Source organism: Glycine max, chromosome 4, assembly GCF_000004515.6.
Source record: "Glycine max cultivar Williams 82 chromosome 4, Glycine_max_v4.0, whole genome shotgun sequence".
Lineage (NCBI taxonomy): Eukaryota > Viridiplantae > Streptophyta > Magnoliopsida > Fabales > Fabaceae > Glycine > Glycine max.
The window spans coordinates 5,103,171-5,123,015 of NC_016091.4; the positions used below are offsets into that span (position 1 = coordinate 5,103,171).

General features: G+C 31.6%; 2 protein-coding genes across 2 annotated transcripts; one reads left to right on the forward strand and one right to left on the reverse strand.

The window, feature by feature from the left end:
- Positions 1-34: 34 nt before the first annotated feature.
- Positions 35-7,362, reverse strand: LOC100782242 (chaperone protein ClpB4, mitochondrial). The gene is made up of 10 exons (XM_003522380.5): positions 7,013-7,362; positions 6,307-6,525; positions 5,992-6,229; positions 5,199-5,394; positions 4,945-4,999; positions 3,779-3,929; positions 2,238-2,546; positions 1,730-1,995; positions 689-1,618; positions 35-494 (listed from the first exon to the last, which is right to left on the reverse strand). Exons 1-10 carry the CDS (start codon positions 7,262-7,264, stop codon positions 186-188), a joined length of 2,925 nt encoding a protein of 974 aa, XP_003522428.1. The 5' UTR covers positions 7,265-7,362; the 3' UTR covers positions 35-185.
- A 10,408-nt stretch (positions 7,363-17,770) lies between these two features.
- Positions 17,771-19,505, forward strand: LOC100785970 (probable CCR4-associated factor 1 homolog 7). Its single transcript, XM_003522385.5, has 3 exons — positions 17,771-18,058; positions 18,202-18,254; positions 18,374-19,505. Exon 3 carries the CDS (start codon positions 18,429-18,431, stop codon positions 19,248-19,250), a length of 822 nt encoding a protein of 273 aa, XP_003522433.1. The 5' UTR covers positions 17,771-18,058; positions 18,202-18,254; positions 18,374-18,428; the 3' UTR covers positions 19,251-19,505.
- The last annotated feature ends 340 nt before the right edge of the window (positions 19,506-19,845 follow it).

Below are 19,845 nucleotides of genomic sequence, written 5' to 3' on the forward strand. Positions count from 1 at the left end.
AAAAAAAAAAAAAAAAAAGTACCCGAGTCTCGAATAAAACCTGAATCAACAATTATTTTTAAACACAATATCCTCAAGACAATAGTTACACACAAAAAAAAAAAGCACTACGTTCGTACCCTATGGAGTTTTACCATTTTTTTTTTAAAACTCTGCTTTTATCTAACTGAAGCTAGTAGGCAAAATTAATCATTGACGACCATGGCATCCGCATCAGGGCTGTCCAACTTCTTAATAAGCAGTTTATTTAGAGGAGAACGTTCTTTGCCTGATAGAGTCACATCAGCATCAACAATGATTGAGTCCTCTTCTTTGAAATCTCCCCTTAGAACTCCCATAGCAATTTCATTTTCAACCAATTGCTGTATCACTCTTTTAACTGGTCTAGCTCCAAAATTTGGATCAAAACCCAGTACACCAAGAAGTTTAACAGCTTTTTCTGTGTAATGAAGATCAATTTTCTTCTGCTTGAGCCTGTTTTTCACTCGCTCCATCTACAGCAGGTAAGAAAACATGTATTAGCATGCATCTCCAGACTCCAGCAATTAGAATAGAGTCAAACAAACATGGGATTAAGTCGTAAACAATCAAAAGAAACTTCAATACCATTAAAAGATAGGTATTTAACAAGGAAATGAATCAAAATAAGTTTAAAGGTGGATTAAGTTAATATAAGCACATCAATTACCTGGAGCTCCACTATTTTGCTGATCTGTTCGGAATCCAGAGGCTGGAAAACAATATATTCATCAATGCGATTCATGAACTCTGGATGGAAAGTTTGCCTAGCCAACTCAACAACTTGTCTTTTCATCTGATCATAGACTGCAGTTTTATCATCTTGTGTACTACGAAGAGTGTCAAGTATGTAATGAGAACCAATGTTTGAAGTCATAATCACAACACAATTTGTGAAGCTAACAGTCCTTCCTTGAGAGTCAGTAATCCTTCCGTCATCCAACAACTGTAACAAGATGTTGAAGACATCGTGATGTGCCTTCTCTATTTCATCAAATAGTACCACAGAGTAGGGTCTTCTCCTGACCACTTCAGTTAGCTGACCGCCTTCTTCATAACCAACATAACCAGGAGGGGCTCCAACTAGACGTGAAACAGCATGTTTCTCCATGTACTCACTCATATCAATTCTAACAAGAGCATTTTCAGTGTTAAACAAGTAACCAGCCAAAGCCTTGGCAAGCTCAGTTTTGCCAACACCAGTCGGACCCATGAACATGAAGCTTGCAATTGGCCGATTTGGATCAGACAATCCAGCCCTTGAACGGCGAATTGCATCAGCGACAGATTTTACAGCAGTATCCTGACCAACCACCCTCTTGTGAAGAACCTGTTCCAGCAAGACTAACTTTTCTCTCTCTGTTTGTTGGAGGTTTGATAATGGTATACCGGTCCATTTGCTAACAATCTCTGTAATATCAAGGTCAGTGACCTCTTCTCGGAGTAAAGATTGTCCAGAGTTTCGGAAGTCACTTAGGTTCTTTTCAGCTTCTTCTAATTGGCGCTGAAGGGACATCAAAGTTCCATACTTAAGCTCAGCAGCACGGTTCAGGTCATAATCACGCTCAGCAGCTTCCATCTCTAGGTTGACTCTATCAATCTACATATGTTTATAACATGTAAGGCGTAGAATTCTTTGGGGGAGGGGAGGGGAGGGGAGGGGAGGGGGAAGAGGAACTATGGCAATGACAACACACAAACTAAACATTACCTCTTCTTTGATTGACCTTATCCGAGTCATAAAAACTTTTTCGCTGTCCCATTGTTCTGTCAATTCTTTTTGCTTCTGTTTAAGTAAACTCAAATCGTTTTCAAGCTTACTTAATCTTTCTTTAGATGCCTTGTCAGTGTCATTTTTCAAAGAGAGCTTTTCCATCTCCAATTTCAATATAGCCCTGTCTATCTCATCCAATTCCGTAGGCTTAGAGGTGATCTCCATCTTCAGTTTTGCAGCAGCTTCATCAACAAGATCAATGGCTAAACGGAAAAAAAAAATTAGTGGAAGCAAAAAATCAACCAGCAAAAGTTTCCAAGCAATTAACAATTTGAAGGCTTTTAAGAGAGAGAGAGAGAGAGAGAGAGAATGTTTTTTTCTACAAAAAGAAAAGTTTGCATTGTTCTAGTCAAAGAATAAACTTCTTTAAAATATTGAAGTAAGTCCAAAAATAAATCATTAAAAGGAATCAACCCATAATATATGTACTAGAGTCGCATCTTACCTTTGTCAGGTAAGAAGCGTTCTGTAATGTATCGATCTGCAAGAACTGCTGCTGAAACAAGTGCACTATCTGATATTTTGACTCCATGATGCAACTCATAGCGTTCACGCAACCCACGAAGAATGGATATTGTATCTTCAACAGATGGTTGACTGCAAAACACTTGTTGAAATCTACGCTCAAGTGCAGGATCCTTTTCAATATATTTTCTATACTCATTCAATGTAGTTGCTCCTATACATCGAAGTTCACCTCGTCCAAGCATTGGCTTCAACAAGTTCCCAGCATCCATTGCACCACTTGTAGCCCCTGTTAGTTAGGGAGCCAATGACCAAAAAACAGCATATTACTAATTGGTTGAATAGAAGAGCTGGAACAAAAATAAGGTGGATGACCATATATGAATCGAAATGCCACTCAAATCTGGTTAAGAGAGCATATAATCAAAGGCATGCAAAAGCTTAATTAAAGGACAAATATTGGTGCCCAGCAAATAAAGGATCAGCTATAGACAGTATGATAATATATTTATAGTGTATTACTTTCTTCCATCGGTACTCTACTATTAGCAATTCTCCCCTCCCACCAGTCTACCCAGAAACAGAAATTATTCAGATTAAGCTGCTTTGACAGCAGTAATAAATTATTTTTTTTGTTCATTAATGTGTGGTAAGACTCGACAGGATAAAATTAGAAACGAAGCTATTAGAGAGAGGGTTGGAGTAGCGCCTATTGTAGAGAAGATGGTGGAAAATAGACTTAGGTGGTTTGGGCATGTAGAGAGAAGACCGGTAGACTCTGTAGTGAGGAGAGTAGACCAGATGGAGAGAAGGCAAACAATTCGAGGCAGAGGAAGACCCAAAAAGACTATAAGAGAGGTTATCAAAAAGGATCTCGAACTTAATGATTTGGATAGAAGTATGGTACTTGATAGAACATTATGGCGGAAGTTGATCCATGTAGCCGACCCCACCTAGTGGGATAAGGCGTTGTTGTTGTTGTTGTTGTATTAATTGATTATAACCAAGAACTGATGACAAATATTCCAGATTTTTAGGGATGGGGGAGATAGGGGACTGGAGGTGGGTTCTTATAAATAGTGTCCTGAACCAATCTTCTCAAAACCTTAAGTTGTTAAGTGGAAACATAAAATTGGTTTTATATGACATCTCTAAGACATTGTCTCATACAAGAGCCTTTTTAGCTTAAAGCTTAAGTTGTTAAGTGGAAACATAAAATTGGTTCTATATGACATCTCTGGAAACATAAAATTGGTTCTATATGCACAAGTCCACCTACCTTGTCATGAAAATCAACATTTTTTTAGAAAAATGGGGGGCGGGCAGGATCAAACTTTGGACCACCAAATTAAAGAGGCTACGATACTACGTCACGAACAGACTATCCTAAAAGTTTAAGTTATTAGGTGAAGGCATATGAATGGTTATATTATGTCTAACAATAAAAAGTACACAATATTCTTAATGTCTATATTATAAGTTTAACAAGTAAGGCTTGAGCAACAAGAATAAGGTACCAACCTGCACCTACAACGGTATGAATTTCATCAATAAACAAAATTATTTGCCCATTTGATGCTGTAACTTCCTTCAGGACAGCTTTCAACCTTTCTTCAAAATCTCCACGATACTTGGCCCCAGCAAGCAATGAACCCATATCAAGGGAGATCAACTATTAAACAACAAGAATAAAAGTAATTTTCAATACAAATTTTAAAAAAAAATTACAGCACTGACTGCCAAGGAAATATTAAGCAAAGGTGCAATATAAAGGGCCTGGACCCCTCATATAGCAGATGCTAAGAGCTTAACAGCACCAAGCTGCACTTTATTACAATATTACATTTCAGAGAATTTGATAAGAAAATAGGAATAATGATGTGACCCATTTCATAAGGTTTTTCAATTCCAAGTTCATTGATAATGTCATAATTGTTAAAAGAGACAAAAATAAAGCTTCAGAAGGGTTTCAAATAGGAAAATTTAATATTTTTACAAGACAGGTAAGTACAATCAATGACAGCATTCTCAGATGATATTTTTCACACCACCTTAAATGTCTAGTTTTGGACATAAATATGATAATATATGCAAATATCCTATATTATCTTTTGATCATATCTTACAATATCTCAATTATCCTTTAGGATTAGTTTCCCTATTTCCTTATCTTATAATTTGTTTCCTATATAGTTAGGATTATGATTATTATAAATAAGGGTTTGAACACTAGGTTTGTGGTCATATGATCACATTCTAGCACATCACAATCCTTAAGATAATATTATTGAAAATTTTCCTTCCTCAATACCCAAAATCTCATATTTTCAACAGTAAGAAAGAAACATTCTTTGTATTTTAGAATAGCAAGAAAAATCTTTATCTCTTTGTGTGTGAGTTTGAGGGAGGGGGAGATTTCTACATATATAGAAGTATCTAAGTTTTGTGCTCAGTCTTGAAATGCATAAGCTAGAGGAGCAAAATAGACCCTATAATTTCAATGTAAGAAAAATAAGTTTCAGGGTATTAGGAAACTATGACACTACAAGGTTTAGCAGCTTGATTAGACCTTTTTCAGAAGCTTTTACATAATCAGCCTGCATTGAGACTTGACACCACTACAAACAAGAAACTCAACTCATATTATCAGTTTATAATCAAGAGGAAAAAAACAATAGGAGCTCAACCTTTCGATTCATCAATGGCTCTGGAACATCACCACGCACTATACGTTGAGCTAATCTGCAAAACAATGAAAAAAGGCCTTCAGTACATTTAAAGAAACAACACATACAACAAAGGGGATATTTAGCCCAGCATAAAAAATATAAGCTACTGCCAGTAATATTGTGTATAAGGTACAAAAGTAATAACAATAACAAGAAGTTATATTGTGTATAGCACATTTCAAGTAATTGCTATAAAATTATTTTAGACAAACCCTTCAGCAATTGCAGTTTTCCCCACACCAGGTTCACCAATAATAACAGGATTGTTTTTTGTTCTCCTTGATAATATCTGGATACAGCGCCGAATTTCATCATCTCGACCTATGACGGGATCAAGCTTGCCACGCCTAGCAAGTTCAGTCAGATCATTTCCATACTTGTCCAATGCTTCATATTTCCCCTCTGGATCTACATACAGTTATTCCCAAATAAGAAAACAAACACAACATAGAAATCTGACAGACAAAGAAACAAAAGCAACAAGAAAAGATAACAGAGTAGACCAAACATATGGAAACAATGTAATTATGTAAAAACAAGGCTTGGCTTAAATTTATACATATGAAATTTAAGTAACAGTTCAGGCATATTTAAAAAAATAATGATCATGATATGACAATGAGCACTAAAATCAGGTTTTGATTCATAACCTGTAAGCTGATCAAGGATCAAGCATAGGGACAATCAATATCACCTGGAGTCACACAAGCCAATTGAAACAACAGGCACCTTACAAATTAAATATGATACTAATTTATAATCACCACTTAGCCTATTTGTTCCTTTTATACTATAGCTTATAAGAATCATAAATAATCAATATCCTTTTCTAGTCATCCCATCAAACTTAATATTGTTATACTTTTGCAACAATTTGGTTTCAAGTTTATTTCTAAATTATAACAATTTTCAGCTTTATTGTAATTTGTAGTAAGATAGGACCAATCATGTGCTCCTATATTTCTAGGGGAAAAAAAAAAGAAACCTTAAAATATAGATTTGTACTTTGATCGGTCACTCTTTGACTTCCCCGAACAGCTTGTACAGCATCCTTCAAAGCTTTCTCACTAAGCTGAAGATTCTTAAACAACTGTTGTCCAAATCTCTTATCAGAATGAAATGCTAGCAAAAGGTGTTCCACAGACACATACTCATCCCCCATTTCTTTCTTGTACTTTCGAGAATTGTCCAAGAGGGAGCTAAAATGCGAGCCCACTACAGGACCACTAGTGTCACCCGTAACCTGCCAAACAAAGCCTTAGGTCAGAATTTTCCAAAATACCAATGCAAATCTATTATTTATATCACCGGTAAACTCACCTTAGGTTGCTTAGCTATAAAATCTTCAGTAGCCTGTAGAACGGACGTGTTGTCCAATCCTGCCTTGGTAAATATCCTTCTAGCCAAGCCATCCTTTTGCTCCAAAAGAGCTTTCATTAAGTGCTCAGACTCCACAATTTGTTGTTTACTAACTCGCGCCGCATCAACAGCACCAACAATCCCCTCCCATGCCATATCTGTGAAGTCCGTCTGCGCCACCTGATAAAATACAAATAGCACATCATTAAACCAGAAACACACACACGCACTTATCAATGTCCATTTTTATTCTCCAACCAGAGAGCCTAAAGAATTGCTATGCTGATACACTGTTCAGCGCTCAATAGCCAAATAAAATAAAATGAAGAAATTGACAAACAAAATAAAAAAAATCGATCCACCATCCAGAACTAGGAGCTAAAATCAACTTATACACCTCAGCTTTTGGAGAAGTTAAACCAAATAGCTTCTATAAAAGTTAAGCGTTATGCATAAGTTGATTTTAGCTTACTGAAAAAGCTCAATTCATTTTAGAATCTTAATTTCTTTTCTTCTATAAGTGCTTAACTAAGAGAATACATGTAGACTAAAATTTCAACATCCAATCCAACTTCCCCGGTCATCAATGAATGCTTAACAAATACCTGACCTAACTAACGATGGCATAATCGGAATTAACGAAATAGTGCGAAACGAATATGGAGACCTGAGAGCTTGCGGCGGAGCGGAGGGAGGGATTAGTGGCGTGGAAGGTGCGAGTGAAAGAGCGAGAGAGGAACTTGGCGGAGGCGACATTGGTGGGGTCGATAATCTGAGACCGAGAAAGGGAATTCTCCGAAGCGCGAGGGATGGCGGGGAAGAGTCGTCGCGCGGAATGGGAGCGAGAGCGAGAGGTCCTAGAAGCGGTTACGGCGGCGAAAACGGATTTTGTTAGCGTCGGAGTTCTTCTGGTTGCCATCGTCGTATTACAGTGGCAGTCGCAGTGGGGTTAGCATTATCAAGCGCACTAGAAGCTTGGGAAAGGGGCAAATGGAAGTTGGTAGAATGTTCTTCTAAGTTCTAACCTTTCTTTTTCTTTTTCTTATTTTGTCTTAAATTTTTTTTTAAAAGAAAAAAGAAAAACTCTTACAACCTATGAACTCTCTTCTGAATAGGTTATAATATATTTTTTATTATTTTAAAATTAACAAAATTCAATTTTTTCAAATTTTAGAGGAACAAAAACATACAGAGTCAATATTAAATTGTGTTATATTTTTTAAACATTAAATAAATATGTCTATTATTAATGGTAGGAAATACTCCTATACCATTATTTTATTCAAAAAGTATTTCGATTTTTTTAATATGTTAAGAAAGAATAATCAACTTATATAGTTTTTAATTTTTATTCAAATATATTTTTAAAAATTTAAATAATTATTTTTTAGCAAAGATAAAAAAAATGGAGAAAGATTAACACTATTTATAGTTATTCTTCACTTAAAATGAAATGGACTATATAAATCTAATATGATTGTTTTAGATTTGTTGAAGAATATAAATAACTTCTTAAAAGATTTTCAATATTGGGATTGAATAAAATATGACTAATAATATCATCGTGATATTATCCGGCTTGTAAGAAGATTTGAATCCAATTTCAAAACATAAGCATAAACATTGAATGAACAATTTAACTATTTTGTTTTTCGTGTAAAAAAATAAAAGCTGAGTCATTTATAAATTTATTGAGGGGTATATTACATTAAAATTTTAAAAGATTATTTTGATATAAAAAAATCTTGTGAATTTTTAAAAAAATTATAAGAATATAATGATCTTTAAAATTGTTTAAAAAACTTTTATGATTGAGATTTGATAGTTTACATTTTAATGGATATTTTAATGGATTTATAACATGGAAATTCATAAGATTTGAAATGATATTTGGATAATTAAGATTTTAAAGGATTTTCTGAATTTTTAAAAAACATTCAAATTATTGATTAAAATTAATAAATTTTATTCATCTAATATTTTAAATAAAACCCATCTTATACAAATAACTCTAAACTTGTTAAATAATAAATCAATTTTTTTTAACATATTTACAAATACAATGGATTCATTTTCCTTTCATCAATAATCGTGTGAATTGTATAAAAATTATATACCACAATGTTGTGAGTAGTTTGAATACTTGTATTCATTTTCAAAATAACATCCCACCAAACAAAAAAACATGTTTAACAATTGTTGTGAACTTATTTATATATTTGTTCACTTATACATGAAACAATTTTTTACGTTTTATCAAAACTATGTATTTCTTATGTTCATATATAATTAAGTTCCTTTATATGTTTAAACATGCAATAAAGATGTTCTCCAAATTAAAAAAAAATCTCATATTTATAAATGTCTATGACTTTCAACAAAGATACAAGGGATTATATATGCTAAAAAAAGAAAAAAAGTATTATGAAATTTCAAGTGTCTTAATAAAATTGTTTTGATGTGTATTTTTTCATAAAAGTCTCAAAATCCATCATAAGAAATAATACATTGAAATTTGTATACTTTTAAATATCAAAAGACTTTTTTAAGTTATAAAAAATCTTAATTGAATATCAGATTTCATTAATTTTTTTAACAAATCTTAATAGCATTGATTGAATAATACAAGACTTATTTTTATTATTTAAAAGTCTTGATTAAATATTTTAAGATTTAAAAATATTTTTTTAAATCCTAATTAAATACACCTTAAGTTTAATAAGATTTCTTATCCCTGAAATTAAACAAGTTATTCCCTCCTCATATTTTGTCTAAACAATTAAAAAAGTAAAATTATATGCAAACTATGTTTCTAGCAAAATTCAGTGAAAATATAAATTTATTTTAATCTCTATTATGTTATGATTTTGAGAAAAGTCAATAATTAATTATTTAATATTTTATAAAAAAATAAAAATTATTTGTTTCAAATTTAAATTTGAGTTTACAACTTCGTTGTTTGGTTACAAAGTTTATACGTTTATATATATTTTTTTAATAAATTAAGAAATATACAGTTCGGAAGTTCAGAAGAAATATATAATAACTCAATTGAAATGAAAAATGTTTTGATCAAAATAATGAATTGTTAACAGATTAAAAATTAGGAGAAATAAATCTTTAAACTAAAATTTCATTATATTGATTATATATTGGCTACGATATAATTATGTTTTCATTGAGAGTCGAATCAAAACCTCCTAGCTTACTGAACGAGTGTTCTATCCAACTGTATGAAAGCACTCACATTTTGTATTTGATTTTTAAATAATTTCATTGGATTCTCTCACGTACTACGCACGATGTAACCATGCACTAAAGTGATACCATTATGTAATTATGGCGTTAGATTTTTTTTTATATGAGATTATCAGGTTTGTGGTTATCAGCTAGCCACTGTGAATTGTCGAGAATATGAGCCTTTTTTTCCTTCACTTAATCTACCTATTCTATAATTGAAGATTATTTTTAAATTTTTCCAAACCTTATTTCCATTCTTAAAATTGTTAAATCATATATTATATTTTACTATAGAACTATGTTAATGTTGTATATTATTATAATACATAATAATTATATATACCATAATATTATATTATATTACACATATATGCATTTATGTGTATCATACATAAATTTTCTTAATAAATAGCACCAATGAAGCTCGTTATGTTTTTTTTTTAAAAGTAGCATTGAGTTAAAACTAAAGGATATAATATAAAATGAACCAGTTTTCTAATAAACGTGCAAAATGTTGACTCATAAATCCTTTATCATGATTTAACGCTGTGGGTTTGCGGCTTCTTTTGTACGGCTTTAAGTACTATGTAATATGAAGCGGAGATACTTAAGTAAGGGTATCCTATTGCTAAACATCCGGCTACCCATAGTTTGAAGTGAATTGATCCCTATCCCTACTAGTCTTTGGAACTAAATGGAATCCGGTCTTTTTGATATGTAGTTCCCTTGTTGACCCGAAGTGATTTAGAAAGGTTCTTCTTTATCGATGATGATCGGTCATCGTATCCATAGCGTTGCTTCTTTTTCGGCCAAATCCGAATTTCGTTTTGCTTTTCCCGGTCGATGAGCCTGATCGACTCGCCAACTGGAAATTCAGTATAGCAGCTTACGTTCTTTTGCGCTGCGCATTCCCGCGGATCAGTACAAACCCACGTGATCCGTATTCACTTACGTACCACGCGTACTTCGTCGTACACTTTCTAGTCCTATATCACTGGTTTATTTGTACTTGGTTACCCTATCGTTATTCGGTCATAAGGATAATAGTTCTTATCTGATTAGGTCAGGGGTGACCAGCCCGGACCACTATTCTAATCTAAATAAAGTCAAGTGGAGAACTAATGTTCATTGGAGGGCCGGAGTAATACTCTTTCCTATCTAAAATAACATCATCTTGTGATATTTTATAAATAATAAAATAATAAATAGACAAAAATAATAATCATTTTACAAAATTAATATTACATTATCATTAATTTATTTTTAAATTTTATTACATATTATTAATATTATAAGAGATATAAGTAAAAATAATAATTAATATTACATTAAAATGTTAAAATTATAATTTTTTTTTTCTTACATGATGATTATAAAGTAACAGATGGAGTATGTCATATCTTTGACATAGATATCAAACTTTAAAAGTTTACTAGGATTCTTGACGGTATCAGAAATGGATGGTCATTTGTAACTTTGAGTGATTGAAAAATGTGCAATTCTTTTGTAATCGCAAAAAAAATCAGATCATTTTGAAATAACATATGCTTATAAATATATGAATTCTGATGTTAGTATATTTATCGGATGGATTTAAAATTTTGATAGTCTGCCCCTGCTAGTGAGTGTAAAAAATTGAGAGACGATTTTCTTTTAAAAAGAAATAGAAAAAGAAAGGTATTGGTACATGGGTGACGCGGTTACGGCTGTTACATGGGAATGGCACCGGCGTTTCATATGGACTGTTTGGAATTGCCTACCATTTTGGACCATGATGTGGATGGAAGTTAGAGGCATAACAACTTGATATTATTAAATTCGATTGAATCTTTATCATTATTGATTCACATTCACTTCACTTGACCCCTGGACCTGGTCTATGATAGAGACCCGGTTGAATAAACTTTATTAAGAGATTCCAAATATAACTGTTTAAAGGGATGCGGCGATTAAGATGGAAATTAGTAATTACACTTGTTGCTGATAGTTCTTTGGTTTCTAAGGACAATCCACGACAACAAATAGTGGCAGAAACGTGTGTTTCAGCGAGAGTTTATAAATTCAATTTTGGATCACTTTGGTTTTGTAAAATTAATGTTAAGTAAATGGGTTTAGGCGAAGTAATTTATGTTTTAATTGTAAATTTACAATAGCACATGTTTAAAATGAGATCACTTTAATTAAGTGGGTGTATTAGATTACAATTTTAAAAGACTGTTTTAATATAAAAAAAATTCTTGTGAAATTTAAAGATTAGGTAATAATATTATCACTTATTAGTTTTTTAAATTTTTTTATGATAGTTTAGATTTTAATAGATTTATATAATTAGAGTTTAAGGAATTTTAAAATAATTTATAGATTTATAAGATTTGAAAGGACTATGTTAATTTTTAAAAATACATTTAAAATTATAAGAGTTGGTAAAAAAATAATAAAAATGATGAGATTTGAATAAAAAAGTAAAATTAATATAATTTTTAATCTTGTAATAGTTATATTGATTCTAACTTTATGTACTCTTATATTAACCTTTAATTGCAACAACATTTTTTCATTCTCACTTTTGGATTTAAATAATACATTTAAAATTATACATTAATTTCTGATTTTTTTAATTATTATGATTATTTTATGACAAATCTAATGGCATATGTTAAATGAAGTGTAACAATAAACATGTACTATAAGAGAGTAGTCAAAGTGAAAAACTGGCAGAAGAGTAACTGAGTTATATGGATAACAAAACTAAGGGTGACAGTCATGAAAATATTACGTCCGGCTCGCGATGGACATAATTAGTATAAGAAAAATATAGTTAGTCTTAGCACATAAAACAAACATTAATTTAATTTAGAAAACAAAGGAAAAAATGCAAAAGATGTGAATGTATGAATACATGATTTTGATGATGCCAAAGAATAATCAAACAAGGTTGTTTTCAATATTACTTCAACAAACATTCAAAGGTTAAGCATTGCTTCAAAATTAATACAAAGTTGTTTCAACAAACAAGCATTGCTTCAAGATTAATTAAAGATCAAACTTTTGCTTCAAAATAAAGTGTTTCCAAGACATCCAAGACTCTCGTAATCGATTACCAGACAGTGTAATCGATTACCATAAGATAATTTTAAAAAACAGCTTTTAGAAGGGTTTTGAAATTTGAATTTAAAAGTTGTAATCGATTACCATTGATGTGTGATCGATTACCAGCAACAAAACTCTTGAAATTCAATTTGAAAAGTCATTACCCTTCAAAATATAACTGTATAATCAATTACCAGTAACCTGTGATTGATTACCGAAGAAAAATTTCAGAAATTTTTTTTTTGAAAAGACACATCTCTTCAAACCATTTTTGAAAAGGCATGAAGGGCCTATATATATGTGTCTGACTTCAAAAAGTAAGAGAGAGATATTCTAAGATAACTTGATTGTCAAATGTTTTCTCAGCAACTTTTGGGCGAATACATGCAAATTTATTGAGAATTCGTTTAGGAACTTCAAATTGTATTATCATCTCTAAAAAATAGAAATTCCTTTAGGAACTTCAATTTGTATCATCCACTTTAAAGGAGAAAAATCTTTTTGTTTATCTCATAAAGTCACTTGTAATCAAGAGACTGATTGTCTCTTGAATTGTGAGAGTTGTAATCATGAGACGGGTTGTTTCTTGGAGAATCTTTTAACACAAGGGTGAGGGATCCCAAGGTGTGTTCAAAGTTTATAAAAGATTTACACAGATAATAAAAAAATTTAAGTTGGTTGCTTCAGGACTGAACATAGGCATGAGAAGTGGTTGAATAAGTATAAATCAAGTTTCTATTTCTCCCTTCCCTTATCTAATTTATGTTACTGTAATCAAGTTTGTCTTACATGTTTAAAGAACATTATTAAATTGATTGTTACTTCTTCTTTTTGCATTCTGAGCCTATCATTTAGAAGGGGGTTAAAAGTTTGTTAGTGAAAAATTTTGAAACATAATTCACCCCTCTTAAGTTATTGAGGTCACTTGTTCAACAAAAGGAAAAAATATATTTGACATTTTTTTATTCCAAAATAATAGGAAAATTATATATGGCACGTGCATCTTGAAAAATATTAAGGCAAAATTGTAAATTTGATTCTCCTATTTGTCTCAAAATTCAATTTTGGTCCCCTCATAATTTAATTCATGAATTTAGTTTCTCAATTTTTTGGCATGTGTCACGCTTTTATTGGACATTAACTGTCACATGTCACGCTTTTACGGGAGGTTAACGTTAATTAGATGTATAAAATTAACGTCCAATAAAAGCGTGAGATGTGTCGGTCAATGTCTAATAAAAGTGCGACACATGACGATTAAGGTAAGCAATTGACAACCAACGTTCAATTTCAAGATTGGGGACTGAAATAACGGGATTGCAAAAAAAAATGGATGACTAAATTTGTGAATTAAATTATAAGGAGACCAAAAATGAATTTTGAAACAAATAGGGGGACCAAATTTATAATTTTGCCAAATATTAAAGAGAGAATAAAGTATGTGTGAGAAAAAAATTCTGGTAACCAATATACAAAGAAAAAAAGTTTAGTAAAATCTCAAGAGTTTGATAGATGTTATATACTAAGAAGTCTGATAAAATCCATTGAAATTTTTCTTAAAAAACAATTCATTGAAATTTGTATATTTTTTAATATCAAAGGACTTTTAATAAGTTATAAAAAATCATAATTGAATACCACTGCATTTTGTTGTCTTCCTTAAAAAATCTTAAAGATCTTAATTGAATATCACAAAACTTATTTATAATATTTAAAAATCCTCATTGAATACCACAGGATATTTTTATATAAAAAGATATTTTAAAATATGTTGAAATCCTAATCTAATATACTCCCTAAAAGGTTGCCAAACAATTAAATGAAAAAAACTAAAATATGTTTTCTATTCTTGTAAATATTAAAAATTTTGAAATTCGTCATTGCAAAAAAAAATTTGTATGTTTTTTGTTTTCATAAAATAAAAATGTGTTATTTTTTGGTCTAAAGCTAGACTTGGACAAATCCAAAATTATGTGACATTTTTTAAAACTTAAATTACAAAATACAATTTTCAAGGATTAAAAACTACAAAAAAATTGTTGTAAAAAAAATAAAATCACAATTTGTAATGATAAATTGTAGGATTTTTTTTTTGGCAAAATATTCCTTTCTCCCAAACTCATAACTACCATCACCTGTCACGCCGTCACCTGCACGGCTACACCACCTCCTCTAGTGTGCCACTACTCACACCAACCAAACTCCACCATCAAATCTGGTGGCGTCAGGGTCGACGATATAGAGGGTGTCTCGTGCAGATAGTGGTGTACAATGGAGGAGGTGGTACAATGCGATGTGGAGGAGATGAATAGGATGGTGGTTGGTCGCATGATGGTCGAAGTTGCGGTGGTTAGTTGTGAAGGATGAGGGGGTGATGTTTAAGTGCAAGTTGGTGATATAATTTCACATGTTTAATTTTTAGTGAACAAACATCATATATTTAGGTTTGAATTCGTCCCAACTTAGTTTTAGACAAAAAAATAACACCTTTTAATTTTATGAGAATAAAAATATATAAAAAAATTATAATAACAAATTTTTAATTTTTTAATATTTATAAACATAAAAAATATATTTAAGCAAATAAAAAACACGTCAAGCTAATAAAGGCTTGCCAAGCCAATAAGTGGTTACTACTTGCTAGTGACATACTTATAAGAATTAGATGATTTTTGTCGGCACTCCGTGACCTTTTTATAGGTTTTACTGTTTTTGCCGATTATAATTCGAAAAAATGATTAAAGTAATCTATTTGAATTGGATAAAAAAATATCACCAAGAAACATAGTACTATTTGTAGTTTTATTTGCCAGTTATAATTCGAAATATTCATTTTTTAAACAGTAAACACGGTGAAAGTTATAAATTCATAAAAACAAAAGAAATGAAAAATTTATACTAATTTTTTTAAGATTAAATTACTATAAATTCTTATATTTTCAATTCCTATAGTTTAAAAATAGTCTTTTTAATCCTATAATTTATATTTTAATTCTCTTTTAATCTATATAATTTAAAAATATTTTTTTTTAATTTTTATAGCTTATATTTTAATTCTCTTTTAATTTTTATAATTTGAAAACTATATGAACTAAAAAAAATTAGAATCATCAAATTATATGAATTTAAAAGACAGAAGTTAAGAATATTTTTCTTCATTAGTAATTTAACTCAACATTAATAAAATATACTATTTATAAAAGGAAATTTTATATCTATTTACATCACGGGTATAATTTAAGTATGCATTAATATAAAACTGAAATTTAAAATATTTATTTGCAAGCAGAGTAAAATTTGAAAATAAATTATTTTGAAATTGAAGTTCAAAAATCCTTTTTATAGAAAAAAGTGATTAAATACTCTTTTTATCCTTTATATTTCAAACAAACTATCACAACAAATAAATGGAATTAAACAACTGTTCGTCTCATGAGTCCTTTATCACAAAAAAATTTAATGTGAGGTTATAAAATATTTATCAAGTTGTTACTGACTTCCTGCCAAATTATTTCGTCAAAATGTCTTCTCTTTGCTGAAAATTTTTAGCCCGTTTGAAATTGAGACAAATATTTGTTTATATAGCGATACTAATAGTAATCTTAAATTTATTAAATTATAGATAATTTGTACTATAAAAAATAGTGACTTTAAATTTAATTTAATTCGACTTAGGTTTTGTTTAATTAACATAATGAAGTGAGTGTGTGAATATAACTATGCTAATTTTGCAGTAAAAAGAACTGTGATAATATTATGATCAAAAGTTTTTAAACAAACTTTAATAAAAGGCTAACTAATCTTTTATTTAATTAATAGAACACATCAATTGGTGAAATTACATATTTTCATAGCACTAAAATGACATTAACCTCTCTTCAATTCCTCAACCAACACTTGATTCAAATTATTGGGCTAGGTAAAATTTGACCAAAAACTTTCATACAATCAAGGATCCTTCCACACTCCCACTTGTGTACCATCACCAGTTTGCCATTTATAGTATTTTCTCAACAATACCCGGGATATGTAGATGTTATGCCAAGAATAGCTTGACTTGCAGCTTTCTCTTAACTAAAAATTAATGGAAACCTAAACGTGGAAATAAATCAATACCTAGATTATATTTTTTAATTCCCATGTTAGAATGTAGAGACCCCCTTTATTTCATTTCTCTATGCGATACATGATTATTCCATTATTTTTATTTTTATATGCACTAAAAATTCTTATTTTTGTTTCCCCCCTCAAATTGCAAGCTTTCACTATTTTAATTTTAATTAAAATTTCCGTTTTCTGCACAAATCTTATCTTGTTTAAACTTTTGAAAATTTATATATATTTTGAATCAAGGATTATTATATAAATAAATATTTTTAAAACAAAATGAACATATATATATTTTTATAAATGATTGAAATAAACTACTATAAAATAACTGCTAAGCATATCAATACATAATTCTACATGTCTAAAGCAAACAAAATAATAATAATAACAAGTAGTAGTATTATTAAAGAAATATTAAAATCAATAACAACTAAAAATAATAAAAAAAAGCTTGTTCAATTCACAATTTTGGTTCTCACATTTTAATATATTAATTTAGAGACAATTAGTTTTTTAAAAAAAAAATCAATAATTTTAGTCTTTTATTTTAAAATAAAAATATTTAGTCTTTTTATTTTATAAAATTTTTAAGTTTAGTCAAATTTGATCATGTTTTACGTCTTTTATTTCAATTGATTTGAGTTATAAACCTAACATATTAATTTATGATATCATAAAAAAATTATTTAATTAATTATATTATAAGAAATAAAATAAATAAATCATAAATAAAATTAAATATTAGATCAAAAGGGTAAATTTTAAAAAAATGTGGAAACTAAAATTATAATTTTTTTCAAATAGAATGATTAAATGTCTTTATTACGAAAATAAAGATTAAAATCACACAATTTTATTAAAATAAAAGAATTAAATATTTCTATTTTAAAATTAAAAAAAATAAAAATTAATTCAACATAGGAAAACTAAAATTATATTTAATTAATTATATTTAAGCATAAAAATAAAGCAAGAAGGTCGGTGATTTGGGTCTAGACAGATGTTAACGACTGATATCACATTGTCGCATCCCGAATTGCAAGAGCCCAGTTGTAAACGACACCTCCCGTGTAGTTGTTGCTGACCAAAACGACCCCACGCCCCATCCCCAGTACAAATCAGGTCTCAACCCCTCGCCCCCAACTTCCTGTCGCTTCCCCTTCTTCGCTCCCCCCCCGCTCGTTGACCTCCGATTCTCCCCTCATCGGAGCTCAAATCTCCGATCCCTCCCTTCATATCGCTTCACGGCAACCTTCTCTTCACCCATCGCAAGGTTAGATTCCTCACTCCTCTACTACTTCCAATTCTAGGGTTCCGGCTTCAACTCTAGTTCACTCCTAATTCCTCAGAACCACTCCTTCTTCTTCTTCTTCTTCTTCTTCTTCACTGGACCTAATATGCTTGTGCTTGTTTCAGATCTAGTTGAATCTCGACCGGTTCGAAGCTCTACTCACTCAAATCCTCTTCAGGTATCGCGGCTCGTTGATTTTGTTTAGATTTGTTTCTCGTTTGTTCAGATATCATCGATGTTCGTTCCGGATTTGTTAGGTTCTGAGATCTGAACCGTTTCCGCGTGTTTTTGTTACAGATCTGGGGGGTTTGATTGCAATTCTCACTCTGCTGCTCGGATTTGTTCGTTTGAAATGTCGATTTTACCGAAAGGCGATTCGGTTCAAATCAGGGAGGTTTGGAACGATAACCTCGAGGAGGAGTTCGCGTTGATCCGCGAAATCGTCGACGAGTATAACTACGTGGCGATGGATACCGAGTTCCCTGGCGTGGTTCTCCGTCCGGTGGGGAATTTCAAGAACATCAACGACTACAACTACCAAACCTTGAAGGACAACGTGGACATGTTGAAGCTGATCCAATTAGGTCTCACCTTCTCCGACGAAAACGGGAACCTTCCCACCTGCGGCACGGAGAGCCCCTGCATCTGGCAATTCAACTTCCGCGAGTTCAACGTCAGCGAAGACATCTTCGCGAGCGACTCGATCGAGCTGTTGCGCCAGTGCGGAATCGACTTCAAGAAGAACAGCGAGAATGGAATCGACGTGAACCGGTTCGGGGAGCTCCTCATGTCCTCCGGGATCGTGTTGAACGACTCCGTGCGCTGGGTTACCTTCCACAGCGGCTACGATTTCGGCTACCTCCTGAAGCTGTTGACATGCCGGAGCTTGCCGGACACGCAGGCCGGGTTCTTCGATCTGATCAAGATGTATTTTCCGATGGTATATGATATCAAGCACCTGATGAAGTTCTGCAACAGCCTCCATGGAGGGTTGAACAAGCTCGCGGAGTTGTTGGAGGTGGAGAGGGTTGGCGTCTGCCATCAGGCTGGGTCTGATAGTTTACTCACTTCTTGTACATTTAGAAAGTTGAGGGATACGTTCTTCAGTGGCTCCACGGAGAAATATGCTGGTGTCTTGTATGGTTTAGGGGTTGAGAGTGGACAGACTAATTGAAATTGAAAGAGAAAAAGAAAAAAGGAAAGAAGAATATAATTGGATGTAGAGTACGTTTTAAGTGTGAGTCTCTTTTTACTTCGTGTACACTTCTGCCAAAAAATGGTTGTTGTTTACTTGTAACATTTTCATCATCATCCTTGCTTGAACTGTAACTCAAACCCTAGCTGGTTTTGTTAGCTTGAGTTCTTTGTAAATCATCACTTCAGTTTAGTGTTTCAAATTTAAATAATAACTTATATGATGATTCCCTTAGTTTGCTTTGCTGCAGCTATTTGTTTCTTGTAATCTTTGCTCAACTTATAATCAATACCAACAACACTGTTCTCTGATTTCTGAAGATGTTTAGCCCAATTCTTAGTTCTAATAAGAAGTCGTGTTTCTGTGTCTGTAAGTGTGATTGTTCTGGGTTGACTGGGTGAAATACCATACGGGTCCTTCTTTCAGAATAGGCCAAGGTTTTATTGGCGTTGTTGTCCAAATTGAGTTCTTCTGTCCTTTTTGTTATGCTCTGCAATTATGGCGTGATTTATTTGGCTTGTAAGTGACTACGGATTCGCAACGTGGTTGAAGCATTGCACGCGATTCATAAATT